Source organism: Argiope bruennichi, chromosome X2 (assembly GCF_947563725.1).
Source record: "Argiope bruennichi chromosome X2, qqArgBrue1.1, whole genome shotgun sequence".
Taxonomy (NCBI): domain Eukaryota; kingdom Metazoa; phylum Arthropoda; class Arachnida; order Araneae; family Araneidae; genus Argiope; species Argiope bruennichi.
The window spans coordinates 98,891,559-98,917,063 of NC_079163.1; the positions used below are offsets into that span (position 1 = coordinate 98,891,559).

Genomic DNA, 25,505 nt, shown 5'->3' on the forward strand with positions numbered 1-25,505 from the left:
AGATTTCCATCAGCTATGGCAACGCTCATGGATCGAAGAGGGGACAATGAAATTTTCAATAATGGAATAGTAATAGAACAAAACCTTCACTGTTGTCTTACTACCAATATATTGAGCCCTACCTTAAGAAACATACACTAAACAATAATATAAGACAACCCTCTAGACGCTTATTAAAAATCTATTCTAGAAAACAGGTGTTAAGCGAGTTTTTGTCACCGCCCCAAAATCAACCTTTCTCCGGACGATATACCAGCTTCTCCAAATAATGAATAGGAGAAAGGAAATGATCTAACACATGATTAAAGGATGCAGTTTCATTGGCTTGCGTGCAATTCATGAGACAGCATTATTAGAAAGCGGCTGAATTTGGAGATTTTCAAAGAGAGGATAAAAAAAAAGGTAAATTTCATTGTATGAACTGTATCCATTAATTATTTTTAAAATAATAATCAAGTAAATACAAATCAAGTACACAATGCTAAGTTAAAATAAGGTAGAATCAGTATATTCACAAAAAATTTAAATCGAGAGTACTGAAAAGAGAGAGAGGGAGAAAAAAATCGTCTTTTAAGATTTCTCATGAAATGTTTTTAAATCTACCATTTGATTACAACATAGCTTAAAATAAATATATGATTGGAGGCCATCAAATTTCACTACATAAGTTCTCTGATAACATATGACTGATCTGCGGCTTATACCACTGTCTTTTTAAATGCTGACTGATACTAATAAAGTTCATGATGAATAAAAAAATTTCTATTATATTTGAAATGTAAACTTTTTCATTTGTTAAACTTTTTGATTATAATCGTTCAGAATGAAAGAAGGATTGTGATCAGGAGGTACATAGTAGGATACAGAATACAAGTAAATGGTACAGTTATACAGTTGCTTTTTTTTTTAAAATTAATTTGACTTAACGCGCATGATAGAAGCATATTATCACTAATATTTTTCAAGATCGCGCAGTTTAAACAGCATCCATGCAAATAATATCTCAATTAACACTCATTCAAATAATTAATTACTAATACGCTGAAATAATTAGTTAAAGAAGCAGAAAAAAAAAACCAAAGGAAGAATTCAAACTACGAATGAATGGGATGAGAAGCAAGGTTAAATCAAAATGAAGATCTCCGGTCAGCTAAAAAGCGTTATCCATTGACGTAATCAACATTCACTTACACATACAGCCACAGCCTATTTGTATTTCCTTTTCCCTTCATGCAAAATGTTTAGCCGTTGTCTTTTCAAGCGCAACTTCGAAATTTCCCCTTACCCTTTTAGTCAGAATGAGGCTCTGATTTCGAATACTGAACTCAAGCGAATGAATTACGATAAGGTCTGGTAATCCAGTATCTTAACAGTAACTAGTGATAAAAAAAGATGTTTGTCAAGGGGCCCCAAGATTTTTTTCGATATTTTCAATGTTAATTAATTTTGTGCTTTAATTTGATTTCCAAGAGCCATACACTTGAATATACTCAAATTAAAATCCAGCATCATTTAAATTTCAAATCATTATTCCTAGGATTTTTAATCATGCTTTAAAAGTCGCTTCACAAGTCAACATACTAATTTGGTCAACTTTATATTTTAACGCATTTTAAATGATGAAAAAACTTTGGAATTTCCGTAACCATTTTGTTTATAAAATTATTATTATTATTATTTTGAAATTAACTGCCTTGAAAGGGATCACAATTACATGTTTTTTTATCTCAGTTTGTCGTTATATTCGTTGCTTAAAAACCGCTATAAAAAAATCTGGTTTTAGAAGTTTGGTTTCAGAAGAGTTTTTGGAACAAAGTCTTGAAACCTGAATTACTTAAGGGCACCTACAAAGATTAATCTAAATTCGACCTCCGCCCTAAACGTTCATAGAGATCTAACATTATCTACTAGCACAATTTTCTTAAGATTTTGTCTTTTAGCAGACTACTAAGAGGCACAGAAAATTTTCAAAAAGAAAAGAGATTCATTACTTATTTATATTCTCATCTGTACTTAAATAATCTAAACTGCAACCAAAACGAAAGCTATAAGTTTGCATGGATACCACTGACATATATAGTTACTCGGTCAATTCATACAGTTAACCATAGATCATAATAAATTCTGTATGTTAAAATGCTGACGAAACTGCAAAAATTCATAAATCTAAAATGCAAAAAGAAAAAAGTAAAACAAAAAGATAAGAATAATCACAATCAGCTATGTCATAGAAACTCCGAATCTTCCCAAAATCCATGACAGCATAAACATTTAGGGACAAAATAAATCATAATTTAATTGAATAACTAAATGCCTCCTTCATCCGGAATTAATAATCAAATAAATACAAAAATTTATCGTAACATAAAATTTATTTTTTAATTCATTGTTAAGTTTTTAATGAGTTATATAAAAATTACTGATCATCTTTTATCCCAACTGGAAAGATGAAAACAACCATCCTTTTTTGTGAACGGAAAACTTAAAATAAGAAATTCTGCAGTTCATTAGCATTCCGGGTAAGGGTCATATGAAAAAAATTTTTCTCCCCTCATTACTCTGCCCGGAGAAAAATTCACGTGCGTAATTCTATTTCTTAAAGCATTAGTATAAATTCTGCCCAAACCTATGGTCTTACATTTCTGAATTCATTCCATTTTCTCAATCGAATGAGCGATAATACAATGTGATATATCAGATTAAATGGGAATAATTTGAATTTTCCTTTCTGAAAAATCAAACATCTACCTGTTTAGGTTTAACTGATAGAGAACAGCTGCTATGAATTTGAGCCAGAATTTTTTAATGTATGAAACAGTGTGGATTGAAACGTTTATTATTATTATTACTAGTATTTGAGAACAACTGCACATATTAACTTTATATAGAGAATCTCAGAAAATGGTTTCCTTCAAATATATTTTGGTCTGAATCGAAAACTGCCAAATTTTAGATGTTTACCATTTATCATGTTATTATTTATCATTTATTATTATTTCCGTATACGATGAAATGCGCGAGTTCGGGTTACCTTAATCCAATAGAAATCTATTTCGGCTCTGGGCTTAAAAAAATCAAATCCGAGGAAGATTAAAAATGAAGAAGTTATTTATTGGTTTAAAAAAAAAAGAAAGAAAACGTTAACATGGTATCATCACCGTTGAATGACGATGGGGGAGAGTGATTAATTTCTTTACTCAAAAATAAAAACCTATGTTTTAAGATTTTTAAAAAAAAAAAAATTGCAAGTCATTCAGAAATCATATACAAAAAAAGGTATATATATATATATATATATATATATATATATATATATATATATATATATATATATATATATATATATTATTTTTCTTTTTTTAATTCAGATCAGAGCATTGCGTAAACTTAAAGAATGACAAGTATTTTACAATCAAATATTTTAATACTGAAGTAATTAAAAGAATGAAAAAAAGTGGATTGAACTCAAAATAATATTAACATTCCAATGATAAAAGTGGAAGTGAAATCCGGAGTCATAAATTACAATTCAAGTTCAGAGCAATTAAGTAATAAATTGTCCCAATTTCAACCAACATTGAATTAAAGAAAAGTGATTTACATGAGCGAATTCAGATTTCGCATACATACAACAAATATGAATAAGAATTAGAATAAAACTACTTGTTTTTAATACATTTTTGCATTATTTAACAACCTCAATTCAATTCATGAAAAGTAACGCATATTGTAGAAAACAAGATTGATTGCTGCACTTTTGAAAAGAAGTTTTCACCAACTACATATATTAGCACATTTGCAATAATCGATTTTAAACATTATCCTTGAAATTAAATGCTCTGCATTTTCTACTCAAATCTTATTATCTTTCAATTACAGGCAAATTTACTGATTGCTCATCTCTTTTTCTAGAATATAAGAATGAAAATTCATATGCCAACAAATACTCAAACAAAAGATATTATCTCATACAGGGTGAATTTCTTTCTTTGATACAACTTGCCAATATAAAAAAAAATTGACAACATTCGTAATGCATTTAAAAAAAAACGTAGACATATTTTTGTTCCAATTTTAAGAAACAACAGATACCAAATTATAGAAACTGACCCCTAAATTACATAGAATACTAATATTATTCAACAATTAATATTGTACCATTTAACAGGAGTTGAAATTATTTTTGAAGGTGACTTTTTTTTTTCTGCTTTATAAACTTTTTAAAAATTATAAGGTAGTTCAGATCTAAAAACATCGAAATATCTCACGTCTCTTCAATCAGTGTCAAATAACTCACAAAAAATGTTTGCTTGGGCAATTACACTTAATTACAGAACAATCAAAACCAGTTGGTAACAGTTCGGCCAGTTAAAAACTCGAAATCCGCATGATTCAGCATGCCTTAAAAACACGTCAACATAAGGTAACGTAATACCTTCATCTACACAAGTAAAAAAGACGATCCGAGTCATCAGCCAACTGCTATTCAAAAAGTCACGTGACTGTTCAACAATAACATTCGATGGTTGTTCATTGTACACGGATCGTATCTGGCAAAAGCTGGTCGTAGGATTTGCACCCTTCATTCCCGCGTCCTGACAAACTCGCCAAACACAGTGACGGTTCGTTTTCAGACACCCATGAAAGCGGGGGGGAGGAAAAAATCTCACTGGTTTTTCTTTCTTTTTTGACATCTCTGCGGCCGGACCCCGATTAGGCCTCAGGGGTTCGAGGAAGCTGCCACCATCCAAGTAGGTGGGGAGAGAAAGAAGGTCGGGATGCTTGCATACAAATCGACAAGACTTCATTTAGCGTCTTGTATGCTGGTTTGGCTGGTTTTCTCTTCTTCGTTCTTATTGTGTAGGGGGTTGTTAGCCAGTGGTTGTGCCCACACGACTGTTTTCTTTCCAAAACGGAATCGAAGAAAGATCAATTTTTAATTGGATTATTTTAAGAGAGTTCTTTGGCGGGAACTCCAAAGCGAGAGAATAAATAATGAATATCTGATGTGCACAATTCGATGTATAGTTCACTAGGAACAAATTGTGCCTTTCTTGGGAAAAAATTACGGCATTATTTATTACGCATTTAAAATTTAGTACGCCTAAATTAAAATTCTATTAACATTTCACTCATTACAAAATTAATTCAAGTAAATTCCACACGCAAGACAAAAAAAAAATTTCAGGAATATGAAACAATCTTGAGGGATTGTAATAATCGCAACATGAATTGGTAAGATAACTACAGAGAAAAAATATGGATACCCATGTGACAAAATATGTTTCCTATAAAATGACCGCTGTGAGCCCTTCACAGTCATGTGACAAAGCATATGACGATGATAAAAAGATGCAATTCAACTGATATGTTTACAACAGGTGACTAATATCTGGAACTGGTCAGATAAAACATGAAATAAGAGAAGAGAAAGTATCGGTTTCAGCTCATTTGTGTACGAATGAAGAGAAATGAATCTGCAGACACAAACATTAAAAAATAACGCAAGTTTCGAATGCTTTCTTTTGGATTAAAACAAAATATTGTAAATAATAAACTTCATTAGATTCTATTATCCAGAAACAATGGAATCGCATATAATATAAAATAAAAAGCATCCAAGTAAACTTCATATAACAATTAGACAAGTTACACATTTCAATGATTGCTTTAGTACACCCTTGTTTCTAATGTAAATTTTGTTGATTCTTTTAAATACAGATGCTCTAAACCTACAAACTGATCACGGAAACCAACTATCGGAAGACAGGACAATCTCATCACAGAGGAAGTACTCACCTTCAGCGCAGGTGTGCTTTAAGAGGCAGATGGCCTAAACTGGTACATCCGATTACTACCAAGGCTTTTGATATCAAACACAATTATTAACACGCAATAAAATGGCAACGAATTGTCAACTAAAGAATGTTGCATTGCTTGTTGTATATGATACCTGGAGTTATAAAGGAATTATCCAAAGTATAAACAGATATCCAAAATCAGATAATGAAAAATTAGAAAAATAAGATTATTTTTATAAAGAAGATGCTATACAAGAATAACATACAACTTCAAAATGAATATATTACAACCAGCTAAAAGAGAGTTCGTAAATTTCATTTCACACTGGAGTAATTTAACCTTTCGTTTACACCCCCACCCCTCTAAACACAAATTCCCCGGTTTCAAATAATATATAGTATATATATATTTAAAAAATAAACTTAAAGCACTAATACTCATGTGTAAACTTTATTTTTAAAAGGAAAAGTTTTCAAATCCCCACTAGAACTAAAAGCTTTCACAGCCAATTCTAACATATCTGAGCTGGAGAAGTAACACAGAATTTAAGGAAACAAACTGTAATCTGCCGAGTCGCATTGAAATGTATCTGTTACCAATGCCAATGTTACTGATTGGTAAGCAATAAGAATTAAGAAAGATGCTAATGATTTACTATTAGTATACAATAGAAAATATATTTAATTAAGTCTCTAAGTCATATTTATTATTGGTACAAAAAATAATAACTTTTAATTAAAATTCTATTAATTTATTCACTCTTTTAAAATCGAAAGAAAACTTATATTGTTTTTCATGTTAACTGTCAATCTCAAATGAAAAAAATTCAACAGAAAATTAAAACTAAGATTCGAATTGCAAGAAACTGTTTCTGAAGTCTTTTACTGTTATTTTCGATGGAAGAAGAAAATTACACCATTTAATTTCAAGCGGATTTTTGAAGGTAATTTTCCTGTTTCTGTAAATATAAATAACTATCGTACCTTGTAAAATTATCTTAAGGAAGCTAATAATAAAATAAATAAATAAACGCTATCCAGTTAAAAGTAAAGAGTCTTGAGAAAGGAAACTTTTTTTTCTTGGCATTCACTTTTTTTACGGCTCGGTGACCATGGGAACACACGGACCATTTCTCAATGCTACCGGCGAACCGAAATTCCGTTCAGACGGCTTTCGAGTGATTCTTCATTCACACACACTTAGACAATCCTCAAAGCTAAGCAACGTAGTTTATTATTTTTATTTTTAACGGAAAATGGCAATTTTCTTTTCTGTTTACTTCAATTAAGACAAACCAGATCTCCTCCCACACAGATTAAACAAAACATCTTCTTTTAATAAAAAAAAAAAAAAAAAACCCACGATTTTTTTTTTTTTTTTTTTTTTGTATGTAAATATTTGCACATGCGCTTAGAAACTTCTACCGCTCACTGGAATTAAAAAAACAAAACAATGCACAGTGTCGAAATCCTTTAAATCATTACCGTCACTTCTTTTAATATAAATCGCTACTGTTTGATTTGGAGGCTCATTGCAAAGGAGATAAGAAAAAGTAAACTGAGATAATATCGAGACAGTATCAATTTTTACACTAAGAAAAAAGCCGTTAGTATATACTACACATTAGGAGTCAGCCTACCGGGCTCCTGAGCCAATCTTAGCTTCGATAGAATGAAAAACGAAATCAACCGCTAATCAGAAGAAAAAGGAACTGTAAACATTCTTCTTTTTTTACCCCTTCCATTTTTTTAAACAGTAGGTTGATGACGCCTGAAAATCCTCTAGCCACTTAAGAAGTTCGTGCCGATTCGGTAAATTGCAACAGACATTTAGAAGTTTCATTCGAATTCTTTTAAATGTGATAAATTACCCTATAACACGGTTAAGAAGTCACAGTACAGATACGCTTTACAGGAAATAAAACAGAACAAAAAATCTATTTACAGTAAATTTCCAGAACTGTACAATTTCTTATAATGCAAATTCATGCACTGCATGCCACTTTAATCGCTTTATACGGGAATCTACACTTCTGCAAAATTAGCAAATACCTCGAACATTTCCATCCGTGTTGTTTTAATTCTTGTATATTTACGATTCCGCCAGTAACTAATCATATTTAGTTCATAAATGGCAGATAGATGATCTGACTCATTACTGGTTCATGAAAAACAGGAAGAACACAAAATGGAGAAGTATCTCCATTTCTATTCTAGTGTCACTCTAATCTATTCTAGTGTCACAAGGGAGCTTTACGAAAATATATACGATGAGGGAAGATACGACATATTATTCCAGCTCAGAGAAGATAATTAATACTATCTAATACAATCGGTTGCAGCCAAATTTAATGTTAATTTTTTCTTGTCCTGAAATGTTAAGTGAAACATATAGTCAACACTCTAAATTAAATCGGTTTATTAAGAACATCTGAGAGGTATTATATATTAAAAGAAAATTTTCCCTCTTTTCACAACTCTTCAAAGCCCCATCTAGTGAATGGAATAATCTTGATACTCTGCCAACCAGTCTAGAAAGAATGAATAAACTGCACTCCTGCAACGAGACAGCCAAAGTAATTCGCATAAACTGTAGGTAAAAAACAGTTAAAAATAGCAATTTCTGGCTTATTACAGTGGAAGACCCCTCATGGGGATCAGAATATGAGAACGAATGGCCAGAGGAGATTTGTGCTTGAATTTCAGGGCAGCGTTACACCCGACAACGGCCATAGCTCTTTGATGATACAGAACTTGTGTTATGCAATAGTAGGAGTCAACTTGCAGGAAACGCAATACCAAAACTAACATTCATTCAGTTGGTTCTTACAGTAAATTCTGTGAATCGTAACCAAATTAACACAAAATAAATTAAAAATGCCTCTTATAAATCATTTGATGCTTTATCAAATCTTATAAATAAATCTTATAAATACTTTATCTACCTAGCTATAAAAAGTACTTTGGATAGATAAAAATATGAATCTTAAACATGAATCTTAAAAAATCCTAACAAATTAATGTACTAAGTATACGTCACAACATTTCTATTAAAAATTGAATTTGAAAATGACGCTGTCTTCAACCAATATTATATTTTTAAAAACCTAATTTCCTTTTGTACGAGCAGAAAAATTATGAAAATTTTTACATTCTGTAAATTATTAGGTCGGCGTATGGGGAAGCTACAATCAGAAAAATTCGAGAAAAAAATTGAAAAATTTCAAAAAAAAAAAAAAAAAAAAAAAAACTAGTTTACATTAGTTGAATGCTTAATGAAACTCTCATAATGCTACAGTTAAAGCGTCAAAATTCAAAGAAATTCTGTTAAGGTATTAAAATAATAAATTGCGCAATAAAGAAAGGGATGGCTACAGTGTTATGCGTAGACGGCATAATATGACAAATATCCTGCAAAACACATCTTTCTCAATATGGCTGTCGTTGGGATATTTAGAAACTACTTTTAGAGCAAAACGTACAAAGCAGCAGTGATCAAAGAAGAAAGATCTGAAACCTATCTTATTTTAAGAATAGTTTCCCAAATAACTTCACTAAAGCTTTTAACTTTTCCTTTCAGTATACTAAAATAATGTAAAAATACGAATGTAACAAACGACTGAAATGTCATATAATTACATTAATTAAGAAAAAGAAATTCAACACTTTTTTTTCAATAAATTATTTGTTACTAAAAAATGCACGAAATTTTTGTTTATTTTTAAGGATGAAACTAGTAATAAGGTTATATCAAAATAACATCAAAATACGAATCACTTTTTGCAATCGCAAATTTGAATGGAGCAATAAAAGCTGTCAAATAATTTTTAAATCTAACTTTTAAGCTGAATAATAAAATAGAGGTCATTACATTCGCATGTTCAAATAATAAATTAGCAGATATCGAAAATAAAAGGTGAACTTGTTTAAATTGCATCAATATTCTAATACTCTTAAGCTCAACTTTGTTCTAGCTAATAATTTTTTTTAAAAAAATTATATATATACAATTTTTCATTGTGTAAGCATTTCTTTTTTGAATTGAAATAGAAAAATAATTTACGATTCTAGCAATTGAAAGAAAGTATATGTTAAGTTTTGTATATATATATATATATATATATATATATATATATATTAATAGAAAATAATATACGATTCTCTCTCTCTCTCTCTCATATATATATATATATATAATACAAAACTTAACATAAACTTTCTTTCAACTGCTAGAATCGTAAATTATTTTTCTATTTCAATTCAAAGAAGAAATGCTTACACAATGAAAAATTGCGTAGGATTTTATACGTACAAATTCCTTAATTAAATAATGGGTAAAATTACATTTCACATGCATTAATTATACAAAGTGTCCCAAAAGACCATTTATTAATAACTTTAAGGACAGTTCTAAAATACAAAAACAAGTCATTTTTACAACAGAAAATATAGTTACAAAAACTACAGAGGGTTCTTTGGCAGTAAATAAAGTAAAAGAAAAGTCATAACAGAGAAAGTGCAAAAAATAGGTTTAATGGAATTCAAATTCACAACAAACACATAAAGATGCATGAATAACAACATAGCTAGCTGGGCTGAATGATTAAATAGGCTAAGCAGGCAACTGCCTAGGGGTCCTACAACTTTAGATGTCCCTAGGCCTTTTTAATTTTTTTGCATTCTTTTCAATTATTTCATTTTGTATTTTCATAAATCATAGAAACCGTGGTATAAACTTAATTCAAATTAAAACCAAGTAATGTTTTAATTCTTTTTGGAACATAATTCTAGTAATATTCCTAAGTAATTACCATTGGAAATTTTATAATATTCAATAATTTTTAAAAAATTACGGTGCTTTATGATTTTTAAAAAAAAAATGTCAGCCACTATTATTGCATAATTTTTTTTGACTGTGTTAAGAAAAGTTTCATGGTTTTTCTCTCTTTATTTTGTATAAATTTTAGTTGTGCACTTTTTATACCAAAAACAGTATTTTTAAAGCGATTTGCAATTGCCCTTTTTTTTTAATTTCATTTTGTCAACATCTGCCACTTAAAACTACTTTTATGAAAATAAAATTAAAATCATTAGAAAAATTGGTTTTGAAAGTTTGAAAGGTAAATGGAACTTGATCGCGCAAAATCTTCCAAAAGACTTAATCCAGACTTGAATTCAATGGTAAGTAAGATATAAGTAACAAGCCTTTAGAGTACCCTTCATTCTAGAATTCGGAAAAGCACCGGGCTTTTGCGCATGCGTCAGGAGGCATTTATATCGCCAAAAAAAGGGGGTGAGCGGAATGAGGAAAAGAGATATTTACATTTAGCAATAGTGTGAAAGATTATTCGCAGGATTAGGAGCGTAATAACCCCTCATCTTTGTGCATACCATCGCTTAGCGGAGTATAATTGTCGAAAAGTGCTAGTCTTGGGAACCCGAAACGAACAATACTTACATCTTTTTAAGAATATGATGTTCGATATGATCACATTTTATTTTTTTAAGCACCTGTGTTGTTTGATTATTAATTTTATCCTATTAAACACGTATTGTGCACTTTATCTGGTTTACCCTTTTCTTTCACTTAGTTCAATGGCCCCCAGCCCCTAGTAGCGGTCACCTTTGCGTCTCATGCTCTATTGTAATAATATATTGTTTCGGTATATCTGGCATACTTTTAAAATTTGTGAGCGACTATTTGGGACACCTTGCATTATTCAGTTAGTTCTAATAAATCAATGTTGTCTATGACATGAGATATTTATGCTATTGCAGAAGAATTTATATTGTCTGAAACAAGCACATTAATAAGTAGATAATATTTGATGGAAAACATAATAAAAAACATACTCAAAAATTATCATGGGTTATACACATTTTGTTTAAAAAACTAATTAATATCATTGACTTAAAAACTACCGTTCTTTTAAAATTCAAGAGGATAACTTTCATCTCTCAGTTTTTTTCCCCTTAAGAGAAACCGCACTGGAAACACGTCCTTGACTATCTCCATAAAAAGGAAGTAAAAAGTAAGATCTACGTTGTTTTATTTTAATGATTTTTCTGGCAGTTCACTTTCGAAATGAAAAGATCCTTTCATTATCCTTCACTTAGCCCCTTCTGCAGATATCTTTCTCTGATTCTTAATTCGTATTTTCGCACATTACAAGAATAGCTGTAGGCGAGATACACTGAAAAGTAATTACGTTTTCAAATTTTATTTTTTATCTAACCGATACGCCCCACCCCTTCCCTCACTTTTCAAAGACTTCCACTTGAAAAAAAGTAAAATTAACACCCCAGGTGAGAAAATAAATTTGGTATTAAGTGGAAGAGTGGAATTTTGAACTTATTTATTTATTCATCAATTCATTCAACGAAACTAAGCTTACAGCATGAGAAAATCATAAATGTTCCAAGATTCCAAACAGTTAATTGGCGCCGTGAGAAATTGTGCTCAAATAAACTCCAGTTCACACTGCGGGCTGAAATGATAGGGAGTTAGTAGAGAAAATAAAGAAAAAAAAATTTTCTTTTTTTTGAAACGAAAAATGCGAATCTATTTCGATGTCGCGACAAGACTCCGACTGTTCGCCTGGCAGAAATAGATACTTTCAAGACTATTCGACGATTCAGAGGACTTGACGATGCCAGATATCATGTTTCTCCGATATCTATGAAAACAATTAAGCAACTTCCTCATACAAAACATTTTTTTCCTATACTTTAATAAAAAGGAGGGAATAGTCAGCATTTACTTAGCAAACGACTCTAAGTTTTCTACAAAACATAGTATTGTAGATTTACCTTTTTGTTTACCGAATTATTTAGCCACCAATTTTTCAATTTTTATCTTTGCACCATTAATTTTGGTGCAGAACAAGCTAAGAAAAGAGAGATAAAACTTAAATTAATTTAAAAATAATTTAATTGATAGTTTAATTTCCGCTTTTAGTTGATGTCTATTGTCTGCTGCTGGGGCTACATTGTTCGTGTTCTTTTGAATATCATCAGAAAAAATAGTCATATTATGAAGATATCAGCAAGACTGAAGCGGTACTTTTAAATACCGTCGGCATATAAAGGAATATCACTTAGTAAATGCAGTAATGCATCTCTTTCATTACTTTTTGTCTTACACAGTGCTGTGAAATAATATTACAAAAAATAAAAGAAAAATGTGAAATAGATTTCAAAATTAAACTGACGAGGCAAATTTCACATGAGCATGAATTGACCTTTTAGAACATCATTCAACTATTTATTAGGACATCATCAATTTTATTATCAACAAACAGATGAAAATTTCATTGGGTTTTCATCAATATAAGTAGATTGTAAAATGGGAATTAATGATTTCCAAGCCCATATTTTCAACAACAGAATTAAAGTTTTTCAACATTTATTATTAATACTCAACTTTGCTTATTCTATCTGCCGGAAACTATTGGATAAAATTCTTACTTCGTATTTAACATACAATCGAAAGAAAAACATATGGCAGTAACAATACTTTTATAAGCCTTTTGTTTAATTTAAAACCACATGCTTCAGTAAATTTCTTTTAAATCCTATTAAAAACCTCATGATTAAAACAAAAAGTAAAATAAAATTTAAATTAATAAAAAAATTGTCTTAATTTTTTCTATAAGAAAAATTATTGAAAAATCGATTTAAAATCGTTATTTAAATAGCTTTTTCTTTTTTCATAAATAAAGGTTGTTGTTTTTTTTAATATCGTAAAATATCAGAAAATAAAAATTACTTTCAAATTCCTTGCACTACTTCGAAAATAAATTCAAACAATAAACAAACAAAAAATGCAAATGCAACATTCGCCAAAGTAATAAAAAAAAAAAAAAAAACTAAATACGTAAGTATTAACCACGTTCAATTAAAAAATATTTATCCTATGAGTAGGGCAATCGGCCTCAACAGGTTAAAGGTCAAATTTAGAATCCAAGAAGAAAAAAATTATAAAAATGAATTTTTATTTTATGCCGAATCCGACTAAGATGAACCCATTAATTAATTTTTTTAAAAAAAACATCTATTCGCATGAAATTTTTACTTTAGAAACTTTTTTAATCAGAAATTATATACAGTAGATTAAATTTTTTTAATTGTAATCAATTCCAAAATTTAAGTACAAGCATATTTTTTTACTCTTTTATCAAGAACTATCTTAGTAATAATTAAGCATAGATTTTCACATATCTCTGTGGTAGGCAACTAAGAATTCCACGTATATTGTCTGAAATTACTCAACTTGGGTCATTAGACCACTAAGAGAATAAAATATCAATAATTATTACTATTGTTACTAATTATTATTTATTCAATTTGATCAATGGCTTTCAATGATCAGAAATGAAAGGTACCAATAATATCAGTAACAAAACCTAATTTATTTTCACTAACCTATCACACACCTGAATTAATTACCCACAATATTAAAGAGGTAGAAATGAAATTCTAAATATTATTCTTTTATATTACATTCCGCATTCAAATAAAAGGTAACATTTGAAAGAAAATATCACCCAGCCTCCTAATAAAATATGTCTAAAAATTTCATTAGATGCCATTTACATACAGAAACTCAAGCTAAGTTCACAATTTCCAATGGCAAAACAACAATTCCTGATGTCATAAATTTACTATGTAAGGAAAAATCAGACCAATATAATCCATGTATATTGACTTTTTGATACAAAATGAATCTTTGGATATGATTTCACAATCGTAGATTCACTAGCTTTTTAAAAACCGTCGTTAAAAGTATAATCGACATTTTACTACCGAAAAGCCATTTAAAAGTCACGATCAAAATTATAATCGACATTGTACTTCTGATTATCTCTTAATGCGGGACGAAATTTTAATGAAGAGATTTCACGAAATTATTTTAACGTCAGAAGGCGGAAATCTTTTTGCTGGAGACTTCAAAATGAAAAGTGGCGAATATAGCTTTCAACACAATTCTGAAATTCGGTGACGAAAATGAATTTTATAATTGGAAATTTTGAAATTCAGATACGCTTCATTAAGTAGATGACCTCCTTAAGAAACTTTCAATTATAAAAATTTATTTTGAATGAACGGTGACAGAATAATGCTTTATCTCCTTCCCTTCGCTACTCCTTTTAAAGCATATTTGAAATTAGAAGATATTAAAAATTTCTAAAATATACAAATATCGCGTAATGAAAATTTTCAATCACATACAGGACGCAAAAAAAAAAAAAAAAAAAAAAAAAAAAATCTCTAAGCTCAATCATATCCAAATAAAAAATGTCATATTTGTTCAAAGTAGTGATTTACAGGCCAAAACAACTTGGTCAGACCAAAGAATCCATGATAAAAGAGCAAAATTATAATAAAAAAATATCAATAACAAATAAATTTCCAACAAAGAACCGAGAAAGAACAGAAAGATAAAAGTTTCAAAAGAAAAAAGGAATAAAAATATAATTCAAGCAAGAATGTCGAAAAATTGCCGAGGCCAAAGTTTGTAAATCTATGCAATCGATGATGACTTACCTCGTTCAATTTTAACAAATGTGGTAATCCATTATCAACACTTCCAGCTGTTAAACGTCATGACATAGCACCTAATTGAAACAATGGCCATGAAACAGATCATGGTCAAAAAAACTCATCAGTTAATGTAAAATTGAAATTCTTGCAGCATTCATGCAATACCGCACATATTTCGGACTTACCATTGATAAATGAATACAAAAGATTCCCACAAAAAGGAAACGCTTCAAAAACTTACTTAATACCACAAATCTCAAGGGCTCAGTCTAAGCATTACATAATTAATCCAAAAATACAGAATTTCTAAAAATGCCATAAAAGAAGGAGGGGCTGGCTTTAGGTTACGTAACCAATTTTATAAGCAAGAGTATAGAGTGGCTCTTACACTTACGTGAAATAAGGAATAACATCCGTTTTATGAGAACCAAAAAATATTTTGACTATCTTTCAAATATTTGGTTTTTAATTTTATTCTTACCTGTGTCGTTAAGCAACTGAAACCGAATTTCTTTTGGAAAAGTCGAATAAAATGAGACACGTAAGCACCTTCCCACATGCCCCGTATGACCTCATACGGATTCCCATCTGTAAAGAAAGAAAAAAAAAGTTAACCACATTGACAAACATTAAAAAGACACACTAAAAGTACAAATGACTAAGCTTATTCATGTGTTTAAAAAAAAGGTTCTGCTATTTGTACTATTATAAGATACGAAATCTATCTTAAATAGAGTCATAAATTACAAATTCTGCGCTTATGTTTCATGATAACTTTCAAAAACATTTAAGTAATAAGAATGGGCGAAACATTAAGATGGAATAATGATCTCTCTACATTATACTTGCACTTATAAATTGAACATTTTGAAAATATATATTGATATGCAATATCACTCTTAATCGAATATGCAAGTCAATTGAAACCCTTATTAGTTCGACATATGGCAAGATGAAAATTCCCCGAAAAAAAATTGATACGTAATTGGACACGGTTGTGCAATAGAGATTTAATTACTATTTAATGGATTTTTCTGGTTCATTGTTGCAAACTAAATGTAAGTGTGTAAAATTTGCTTTGCAAAATCGAAACAATTGACAACGCGCAGCAATTTATAGAGAAATAATTCAATTTTGAATAATTTGCTATGGGGTTCAAGTCCTAAACTTAGCTATATGTATGGAAAACTAAAATGAAGCAATAATTAATGATGGATGAAAATAAGATAAATTGATAAACATCTTTAAAGACGAAATTTTAATTCAATATAAACAAATCAAAGCTGTTTTCTACATATTTCTCTGGTTAATAATTAGTATACATGCATCAAGTATCGATGTTATTGCGATCTCAAAATTTATGCCGGGGCTTTTCTACTCTTTTTGAGAGCAACATTATTTTTTGTAACTCCATATCGGACGAACAATTTTTTACCACGATTTCAAAGTTGAAAAATAAATAAGAAAATGAGACAATAATTAATGATAACTAAAAGGAAATCCCAATAAAAACTGTAATTTGACAAACTGCAAAACAAAACTATCCTTTTTTTTTTTTTTTTTTTTTTTCCCTTCTTAACTGCCTTTACCTAAAATGTGGAAGAAATTGGAAAAAGGAAGACATTTAAGAGTTTTGAGACTCCAATATTTTCCAACGCGACATCACTTGCGGTCAAATTAAAGCATCCTGCTTAACGAGAACCCATTTATTTAAGGGAAACACAATGTCAGAAACCCTGTTTACTACAATACATAATTCTGCAATAAATGTAAAGTTACTATATCCTGAGCGAGTACAATTAGCACTTCGGGTTTGTATCATTCATTCCCTACGTCACAATATTGCGAATCATAAACATCAGTTGAAGAAGCAACGAACTGAATTCGAGACGTGGTTAAAGAAACAATGCTTCATATAAGACGTAACACTACAGAATGTCTCAAGAGTATCTTCTAAGTAAAGCTGGTACAAATATACAATTAATACAATTAACTTTTTCAGATTCGTATTATTTTTTCCTATATAATACTGCTCTAATAGATTCATATGAACATCAGTATGACGATTCATATGAATCAATTACAGTTTGAGACAAACGATAAAGAAGCCCTGCTTTATATAGTGCTTAGCGTGCCAGAATTGCTCAATAATCTTCTTATTACATCTAGTAAGTCTAAGACAAGTATAATTAATTCCGTCTAGTTTTCAAAATTTATTATAAATCCATTTGCTCTTTGGCTACAGGAAAATGGCAGACGAAAAAAGAAGCTGGCAATATGGCAACAATAACACAACCATTTTGTCTCATACAAACCAAATGTCATCTGCACAAATATAAGAAATAAATAGGAAAGCACAAATCTAATCTCTAGTTGAAAGGAATTCTAATTTAATAGGATTTAGTCAATACGCACATTTTAGAGAAGCATTTTAAGTTCAACCATTACCACAGGTGTAAAATACAGATTCCTATCTTCGGAAGACGAGTGACAAGAATTCCCAGTAGATAACTTTATGGTTACTTACGACGATTTCAATCAGAGCCTTCTACTGCTATTTCAATCACTCTGCTTAAAAGCATAGATAAGAAAATTGATAGAAGAGAACTTGGAATCTGCAGCAAGCTGATGATTGCTCTATCTAAAAAGTAGAATCAATCTTTTTTTTTTTTTTTTCTCCCCCAACACTAGATGAATAGAAAAAAAAATTGATATAAAGATAGATTTAAGCGAATCCAATTAAATGATTGTCGCAATCGAGAAAAAGATAAAACGGTTTCGAGTTAGAAAAAACAAAAAAAAAAAAAAAGCATAAACTTCCATTGACTGAATTTCGCCAGAAGTATTAAGCCAAATTTAATTAAACTGCATTCTTCAATTTTATCAAATATGAGTCAGCATTTTTCTGAATTCAATAGTTTCTACATTACTAGCATTACTCTTTTATTTCATGAAATTATATTGAAATCCAACAACGAATCAATCAAATTAACACTTCTTTGCCATCCAAAAACTAAGTGTTTAAAATGCTTTGTTGGCCGCATTTGGTAGTTTAATTCCTTAAAAGACAATATAATTACTTTAATTAGAAACCAAAATTAGTAGTTGCGATCCCAGTAAAGGTCAGTCTATATTGTTTGAATAAAAAAATGTATAATGTGTGTTTTAAGCCGAAGCGTGCATGTAACTCAATGTCCTCATAGCGGAGACACAGGAATATTCAAAGTTAACATTACATGGAAAACGCCACATATGTATCAAGTTAACGACAGAAGAAATCAAGAGAACTATACAATATCTTCCCATAGATAACAAATTAAAATGGAATGTTCTAGATTAAAATTAGACATTTTCCGCAGAGTCGAGAAATTAACAATTTTGATTTCCTCAAATTTTCTCAAAGTGGAATAAGATTAATTAATTAGCTTCTCAATAATTTTAACTGGGTCATTATTAAATTAAGATTTTTTTTCGATAGAAAAATAAATGCAATCTCAAAACTAGACATTCATATGACTCGTTTCCTGTCACAGCGAATCTCTAAATCAAACAACATACGCATACTACCAAACATTTAAGCGCATTAGCGGCTGTTCAAATTTACTGGAAAAAACACTGGCTGACAGTCTCGCGCATGCTTTCCAGAGTGATAATGTTTAATTAAGCCTTATGGTGCCTCTAATTTGATTTTCATCACAGTATTAAATATAATAAAACGAAGCAGCTTATTTTTTCTATTTTTCACAACCAGCAGACCTAGTTTTCCAAGTTACGAAAAACAGTATTAACTGATAAGGGAAATAAAATAGATTTCAGAAAATCCACAAATTTCATGAAGCATTACGACGCTTAAAGAGATGTAAATGTAAATTATTTACATTTGTACTGACAAGATCTCAATGGTCAAACGGAATTTGTCATTATTTTTTATACGAAAATAAACATAACGATAGAACTAATTAAAATCCGAAGTAATAAAATCTAATAATCAGAATTTAAAAATAATTAATGTGAATTTCAAAATCAATGCTAATTAAAATCAATGCCTAGGAATAGTTACACCAGATGAGCGTCATACGAAATATGATCTCCCATTAACACTTTCAAGAGACCAAGAAATAATGGCGTAAACTAGACGACAATGTAAATCGCGCTAAACCATTTGAATTGATAAAAAAAAAATGCTCCAAAAATCTGGAGCGACTAATAAAAGAAAAATCTTAAAAGACGGCGATATAAATGCGAGATAATATTACACAAGTATCGTCAGGTGTGATGGTTTGAAGTCTTACTACTATAAATGTCGTTAAATAAAATGAATTGATAAAAAAAAGAATGCACATTACATCTTTTTTTTAACAAGAAACAATAGTTTAAAATACAAAAAACATACAATTCTGACACATACACAAAACCGAAAAGAATATTTTGCCTGAAACTTTCGCGCATATTCTTTAATAAAGGTCTTATCCCCCCCCCCTGCATAAAATTGTGGACCTTGGGTTAAGAGAGTAAATTTAGCATTTATACTAAATCTATCGTACGAATATATATTTTGAATGCCTTTTTTTCAACCTATTGAAAAACCAAAATTCGACACGGAACTACAGATGTAATCACAAGACCGTATACCGAATTTCATTGATTTAAGTCATTGCGTTTGCATGCCTACGACAGTAAAGAACGAAGACAGTCAACCATTCAAGGATTCGGTACCAAATTTAATGCAAACCTTAGATGGAAACTATGAGAACAAAATTATTTTATGTATCCATTTTCAAGCTATCGAATTCAATTGTACTTGAACAGAGAGACTTCCTTTAAATGGATTACGTACAAAATTATAAATCTGATGTTAAGTCCAAATACCAAATTTCATCAATCCAGCCCAAAAACTTTTTGAGTTATCGTGTTCAAGGCAGATAGTTAAAAGGCCAAAAGCGTTTTTCGAATTCAGGGAGATATAAAACACGGAGATTCGTCCTAATCTCGAGTCCGAATTTTTTGACGATTACAATATTTTCACTATGCTTCGTATATGAGAGAGTTAAAAAAAAAAAAAAAATACCGCTAAAGTTAACCTCAAAACTTAAGTCACTCTATGTCAAGCAATTTTTAACACATTCAATTCGAATGGAATAAGGCTAGTATCACGAACAAAATTAACATAGAATGCCACAAAATCATTAGAGTGGCAATTTTAGCTGAAAATAAGTGCAGATCGATTATATGTTCTTGAACAAGAGATGTTCTCATCGGCGAAAATATTATTATAATGTAAAAATCAAAACAACTGCATCAAAAAAAACAACTTATACGTGTTTTATCATTTATCCCTCTGGTATCGGTGCCTATTTTTTTTTTTTTAATTCTACATTTTTCAAGGAATTGCACGATTTAGTGATTAATGATTAACTATTTAATGAATTAAATACTTACAGAAAAATATTGAAGGAGATACACGGCCTAAATATAGAGGAAAGCAGAGATCGTGTGGTGGCAGGCTCAGTATGTTCACGGAGTATAATAATTTCAGTTTCCTTTACATCAAAGAATCGCCAAACATGATAGACAAAGATAATTCTTGATAAGGCAATAGTAAATGTAGTTCAAAATTGTAAGATAATACACCGACAACTGTCGAAATTTCAAATAAGGCTTTAATGCTTTAATCTAACATAAATCAGTGGAAATCTCCCAGAAACTTTCTAGAATACTCTCTAATAAATGTACTTGTGTATTATTAACCGTATGCCAGTGGCAAACATTGATTAGTACAGAGGCAATTAGAGAGTGATCTATGCAGATTTTTTTTGGCAATAAATCTTCGGGATACGATTAATATAAAAATAACAAAAAACCGAATTGTATTTTGGACGCATTTTTTCTGATCGATAAAAACCGAAATTTGACACAGAACTAAATTGCTGTCACAAAAATCACATACCAAATTTCACATATTTGAGTCATAGCAATTTTTTTAGTTATCGTATTAGCATGCTTTTCAAAGAACAGACCGACAGACGATCACCCCCCCTCCGATTATAAATCTGACACTTATCTACAATCTGTGAACCAAATTTTATTTATCTAGCTCTCTTCGTTTAGTAGTTATCGCGTTTAACTTATATTCGGACAACTTCCTCAGAATGAAATTCGTTTAAAATTTGATTTAAAAAAATCTACAAATTTGAACTAGAGATACTAAATTTCATTCGTCTAGTTCAAAGTCATTTGAATTATCGTGTTCACAGACAGACAGACTGACAGACATAATTTCAAAAATGTGATTTTCGGATCCGGCGAGATCTGAAATGTGGAGATTAGCTAAAATCGCCATTTCGAATTTTCTGACGGATCCAATACCTTCTCTTTAAATAAATACTTCGTATACGAGAAAATAAATAATATACAACTTTTTTTTGCACCATATTTTGATTACTTTTGCGTGACCTTTGGTGGTTGGTGTCGGTATAATTAAGATTCGTTACAGCCTCAAAACCGTTTTAAAATCAAAAAATGAAACACACTGAATAAACTGTCACAGCAGGTCAAAATTTTGACTTTATGCTTTTGGAAATGTATACTACAAAAAGTACATTTTGAAAGAAGTTTGCATGCCGAAAATGTAGTTTTTCCTGAAGCCCTTGTCAATTAAAAAAAAATAGCTATAAAATATTGCAAATATTTTATATTTGCATAACGAGCATCTGTTCACTCTAGTTATAAAATCAACTGATAAGAAAATCTCCGTCAGTTAATTCATTTACGTGAAGAAGACAATCCAAATGCTTTGCACACTTTTCTAAACTGAACTAGTTATTTTGTGCGTGCACAGAATTTATCACACCATTCGTCTATCAGATAATTAGTATCATTTGGTTATGCGTTTTCGGCTATGCAATGGATAAGAATTTTAATTTGTGATATCATCCTAACTTAGTTTTCCTTTATTCATCTTAGAATAAATAAAATTGATAATTTTGAATTTATTCATCTCATATTAAGTATTTTAAATCATCACACCCAAAAATAGCCATTATAAGCTAGTATTTGTTAATGCCGAATTTATCAAATTAAATGCACCGCAGTTTCAGTTTGCAATCGGAAAGAATTTCGGCTGCTGAATGTGTTTAGATCAAGTTGAAATAAAAACTGTCAGGCCGGATTTCCTACAACTATTTTAACTATCACTATTTTTAAAGATTGCAATGCTTTAAATTTATCTTCCATAAACAGAAATCTGATAACAAAGAGTATTTAGAACTTCTACAAAAAAGCATTTGAAGCCTCCACTAAACAGAACTTAAATCTCTTAATATATGAAACAAAAAAATCAAGTACGGTGCCAGAGTGAATTATATGTAGTACTGATAATATAATTTCAACTGTAACCTTGTTCGTTTGTTGACAATCTCTATAATTTGCCATGGCTAGGACGATGAAGAAAAATTGCATTTGCCTATCACAGATTATTTTTATTCCAAATAGTATATAAATAAAAAAAAATCTTTGCATACTATTATAAAACTTCTGTTCAAAACTGATCTATAAATATAAATTATCTGTTAACTACATTTTTGCTACGCAAATATGAAAGGGTCAATATTTACATAAATTGCGCTGATGTCAAATTGTATATTTAAAAAGCATAACAGTAAACAGATTTGTTAAGAGCTCCTTCCAGGTGCATAAACCCGAATTAAATTTATTTTTCATTAAAAGATTTTTCAAGCGTGACATACACAATCCAGACATTAAAAAAATGATAAAATAGCATTAGTAAATTTAATAACGCGGATATTTACTCCACTTGCGAAATACTAACACCTGAAGGTCTAGTCTGAAAAGAAATTTGATATACATACAAACCGGATATTTTTCATTCGTTATACAGACAGTCAACATTTTTTAGTATTTTTCCTATGAAACATGTTTTACAAACTTACATGGTTGAGTGAATTAGAAAGGCAGTTTATTCCTCTCCCCGCCTATATGAAGCCCTATATTTTAATATAAAAAACTGAAGATAAAAAATAATGCCGTCAAGCCTTATATTCATTATAAAAATCAAGGACAAAATATGTTTACCAACATTTTAAATTCAATAAACCTGGAAACAAATTGCGTACGGAAAGAAAAGGCCAAACATAAACGTCTTCATTTATGAAATGTTCTGTCCAAAGATATTTTAAGATGAAAAAGATGTTTGTTTCTTCTTAAAATGGCCTAAATCAACAAATATATCAAAATTTGTGACACTGAAAATATATTGGATAGATTTACAGTAAAAAGCTTAGGTTCATTTTTTTTTCTTAAAAAATTAGTTCATTGTTCAATTTTACTATTAAAACATTTCCATACCTTCTCCAGAAAATGTTAAATCATTATTGTTAACAATAGTAGATGTATATTAAGTGTTGTTTTTAAATTTTACTCTCATCCCATTCTTCTGTATCCTATCCTAAAATATGATTTACAAAAATTTAATATCAAAGAAAAAAAATTAATCAATAAAATTAATAATTTCGCGCCTATGTAGGTCATTCGTATGCAAAAGATTGCATATGAGGAAAGCAGACAATAACAGCATTTTCTTTTACTAAGGATTCGCGTATGATTTTGTAAAAATTGTCAAAAAAAAAAAAAAAAAAAAGTAAAATTGTTTCATTTGAAATATTTAATAAAACTTATTTAAATAATACATCTGACTAAATTCCTTTTTTATTTACCACCACTTATTACGTTCTTGACTCTTATCAATATTAATAGTTAGATTCCGATATCCCCCCCATCCCCTCAGAATTGTATTTGACTTCTACCAATTTTCTCTCCCCCCCCCTCTTACTAAAAACGTTACAAGCTGAAATTATACACTGTTTTACTAATTATCATGACTTTATAAAAGTATTCGATGATAAGTTCATTACCTTGTATCTTCAGTTATTAATAGGAAATAAGTAAAATAAAATTTTAAACACACATTATTTTTAACAGAACCCACACTAAACGGTTCGGGAAAAAAATTTCAGCCGGTTAAGCATCAGCGAATGGTTTTGAAGCAATAAGATTCGTAAATTAGCCGACTCTAACGTCGATTATCTAGAATTATACAAGATGAGTCACATATGCATATTTTAAGCATATCGTAAATCATTCAAAACTTTGTATAAATAAAATAATAAAAAGTATAACATTTCACAAATACAGAAAAATTTTTAAGAAATCTTTCCATGCTTTAAATTCTTACAAGCAATATCTTTCCTACACCAGGTACTGAGAAGTACATTCAAAGCGCGGATACGGCAATTTTTTTTTTAATTACCAATTGTTTAAATTTTCCAAAGAACAAACATTTGCATTTTTGATCGAAAAGGGTAGAAATTTTCTTTGCCAGTAATTAAATAAAAAGACAGAAATCTAAAATTAGTCCGTCTTTTTCCATTTATATAAAGGGTCAAGGTCATAACCAAGAATTCTCTGAACAAAGCAATCACGCATACTTTACCAACAAAGCAGTTTCACCACGCATCCTAGCAAATATTCCCTTCCCTTCCCATTACCATTTACACGTTCTGGTATCATGGGCTGAGATTTGAAAGAGATTCGAATTGCAAAGTCAATTTGTTTAAACCATTTCTCAAAGGTTCCAATCAGCGTTTTTCTTAAAATACCATTTTGGTTGAAGTCCAGATAAAAATGAACGAAATGACATTAAAAGATGCATTTCTTTATTCTTAATCTTAATAATTTTGTCGTGCGATAAACTTTTTTACAAACACGTGTCTTTTAAATCAATTGCACATTAAAAACTTCAAAGATTAAAAATGCATGAGATATATCCTCTTGCACAAAAACTTGAAACAACTATTACTAAGTTTTAAAAACATCTGTGAGTATATTCAAATAACTTTTAGTGTGGATTCAGAACCTTTTATTTCTAAAAATAAACTAAGAAGATTTAAAGCAATTCTAATCTAAACGATTAGGATTTTTTAAAAAACTTTCACGTTGGACAAAAAAATGTAGCAGTTTTTCTTTTTTACCACGAATTGCTTAGCTGGAAAAACCAACGATCCAACCAGTTGGGCAAGTGCAACTCAAAGTCGATAATATGAAAAGACATTCAACCACTTTCACTTCAAAACTTTGGTAAAATGT

At 29.9% G+C, this 25,505-nt stretch overlaps 1 protein-coding gene across 3 annotated transcripts in view; it reads right to left on the reverse strand.

Moving 5' to 3' along the window:
- LOC129960941 (protein BCL9 homolog) overlaps window positions 1-25,505 on the reverse strand; it is a 117,275-nt gene that overhangs the window by 64,356 nt on the left and 27,414 nt on the right. For all 3 annotated transcript variants that reach the window (XM_056074694.1, XM_056074693.1, XM_056074696.1), the window contains exon 2: window positions 15,826-15,932. In XM_056074694.1, the coding sequence (XP_055930669.1) occupies window positions 15,826-15,932 (107 nt within the window). The remainder of the gene's footprint in view (window positions 1-15,825; window positions 15,933-25,505) is intronic.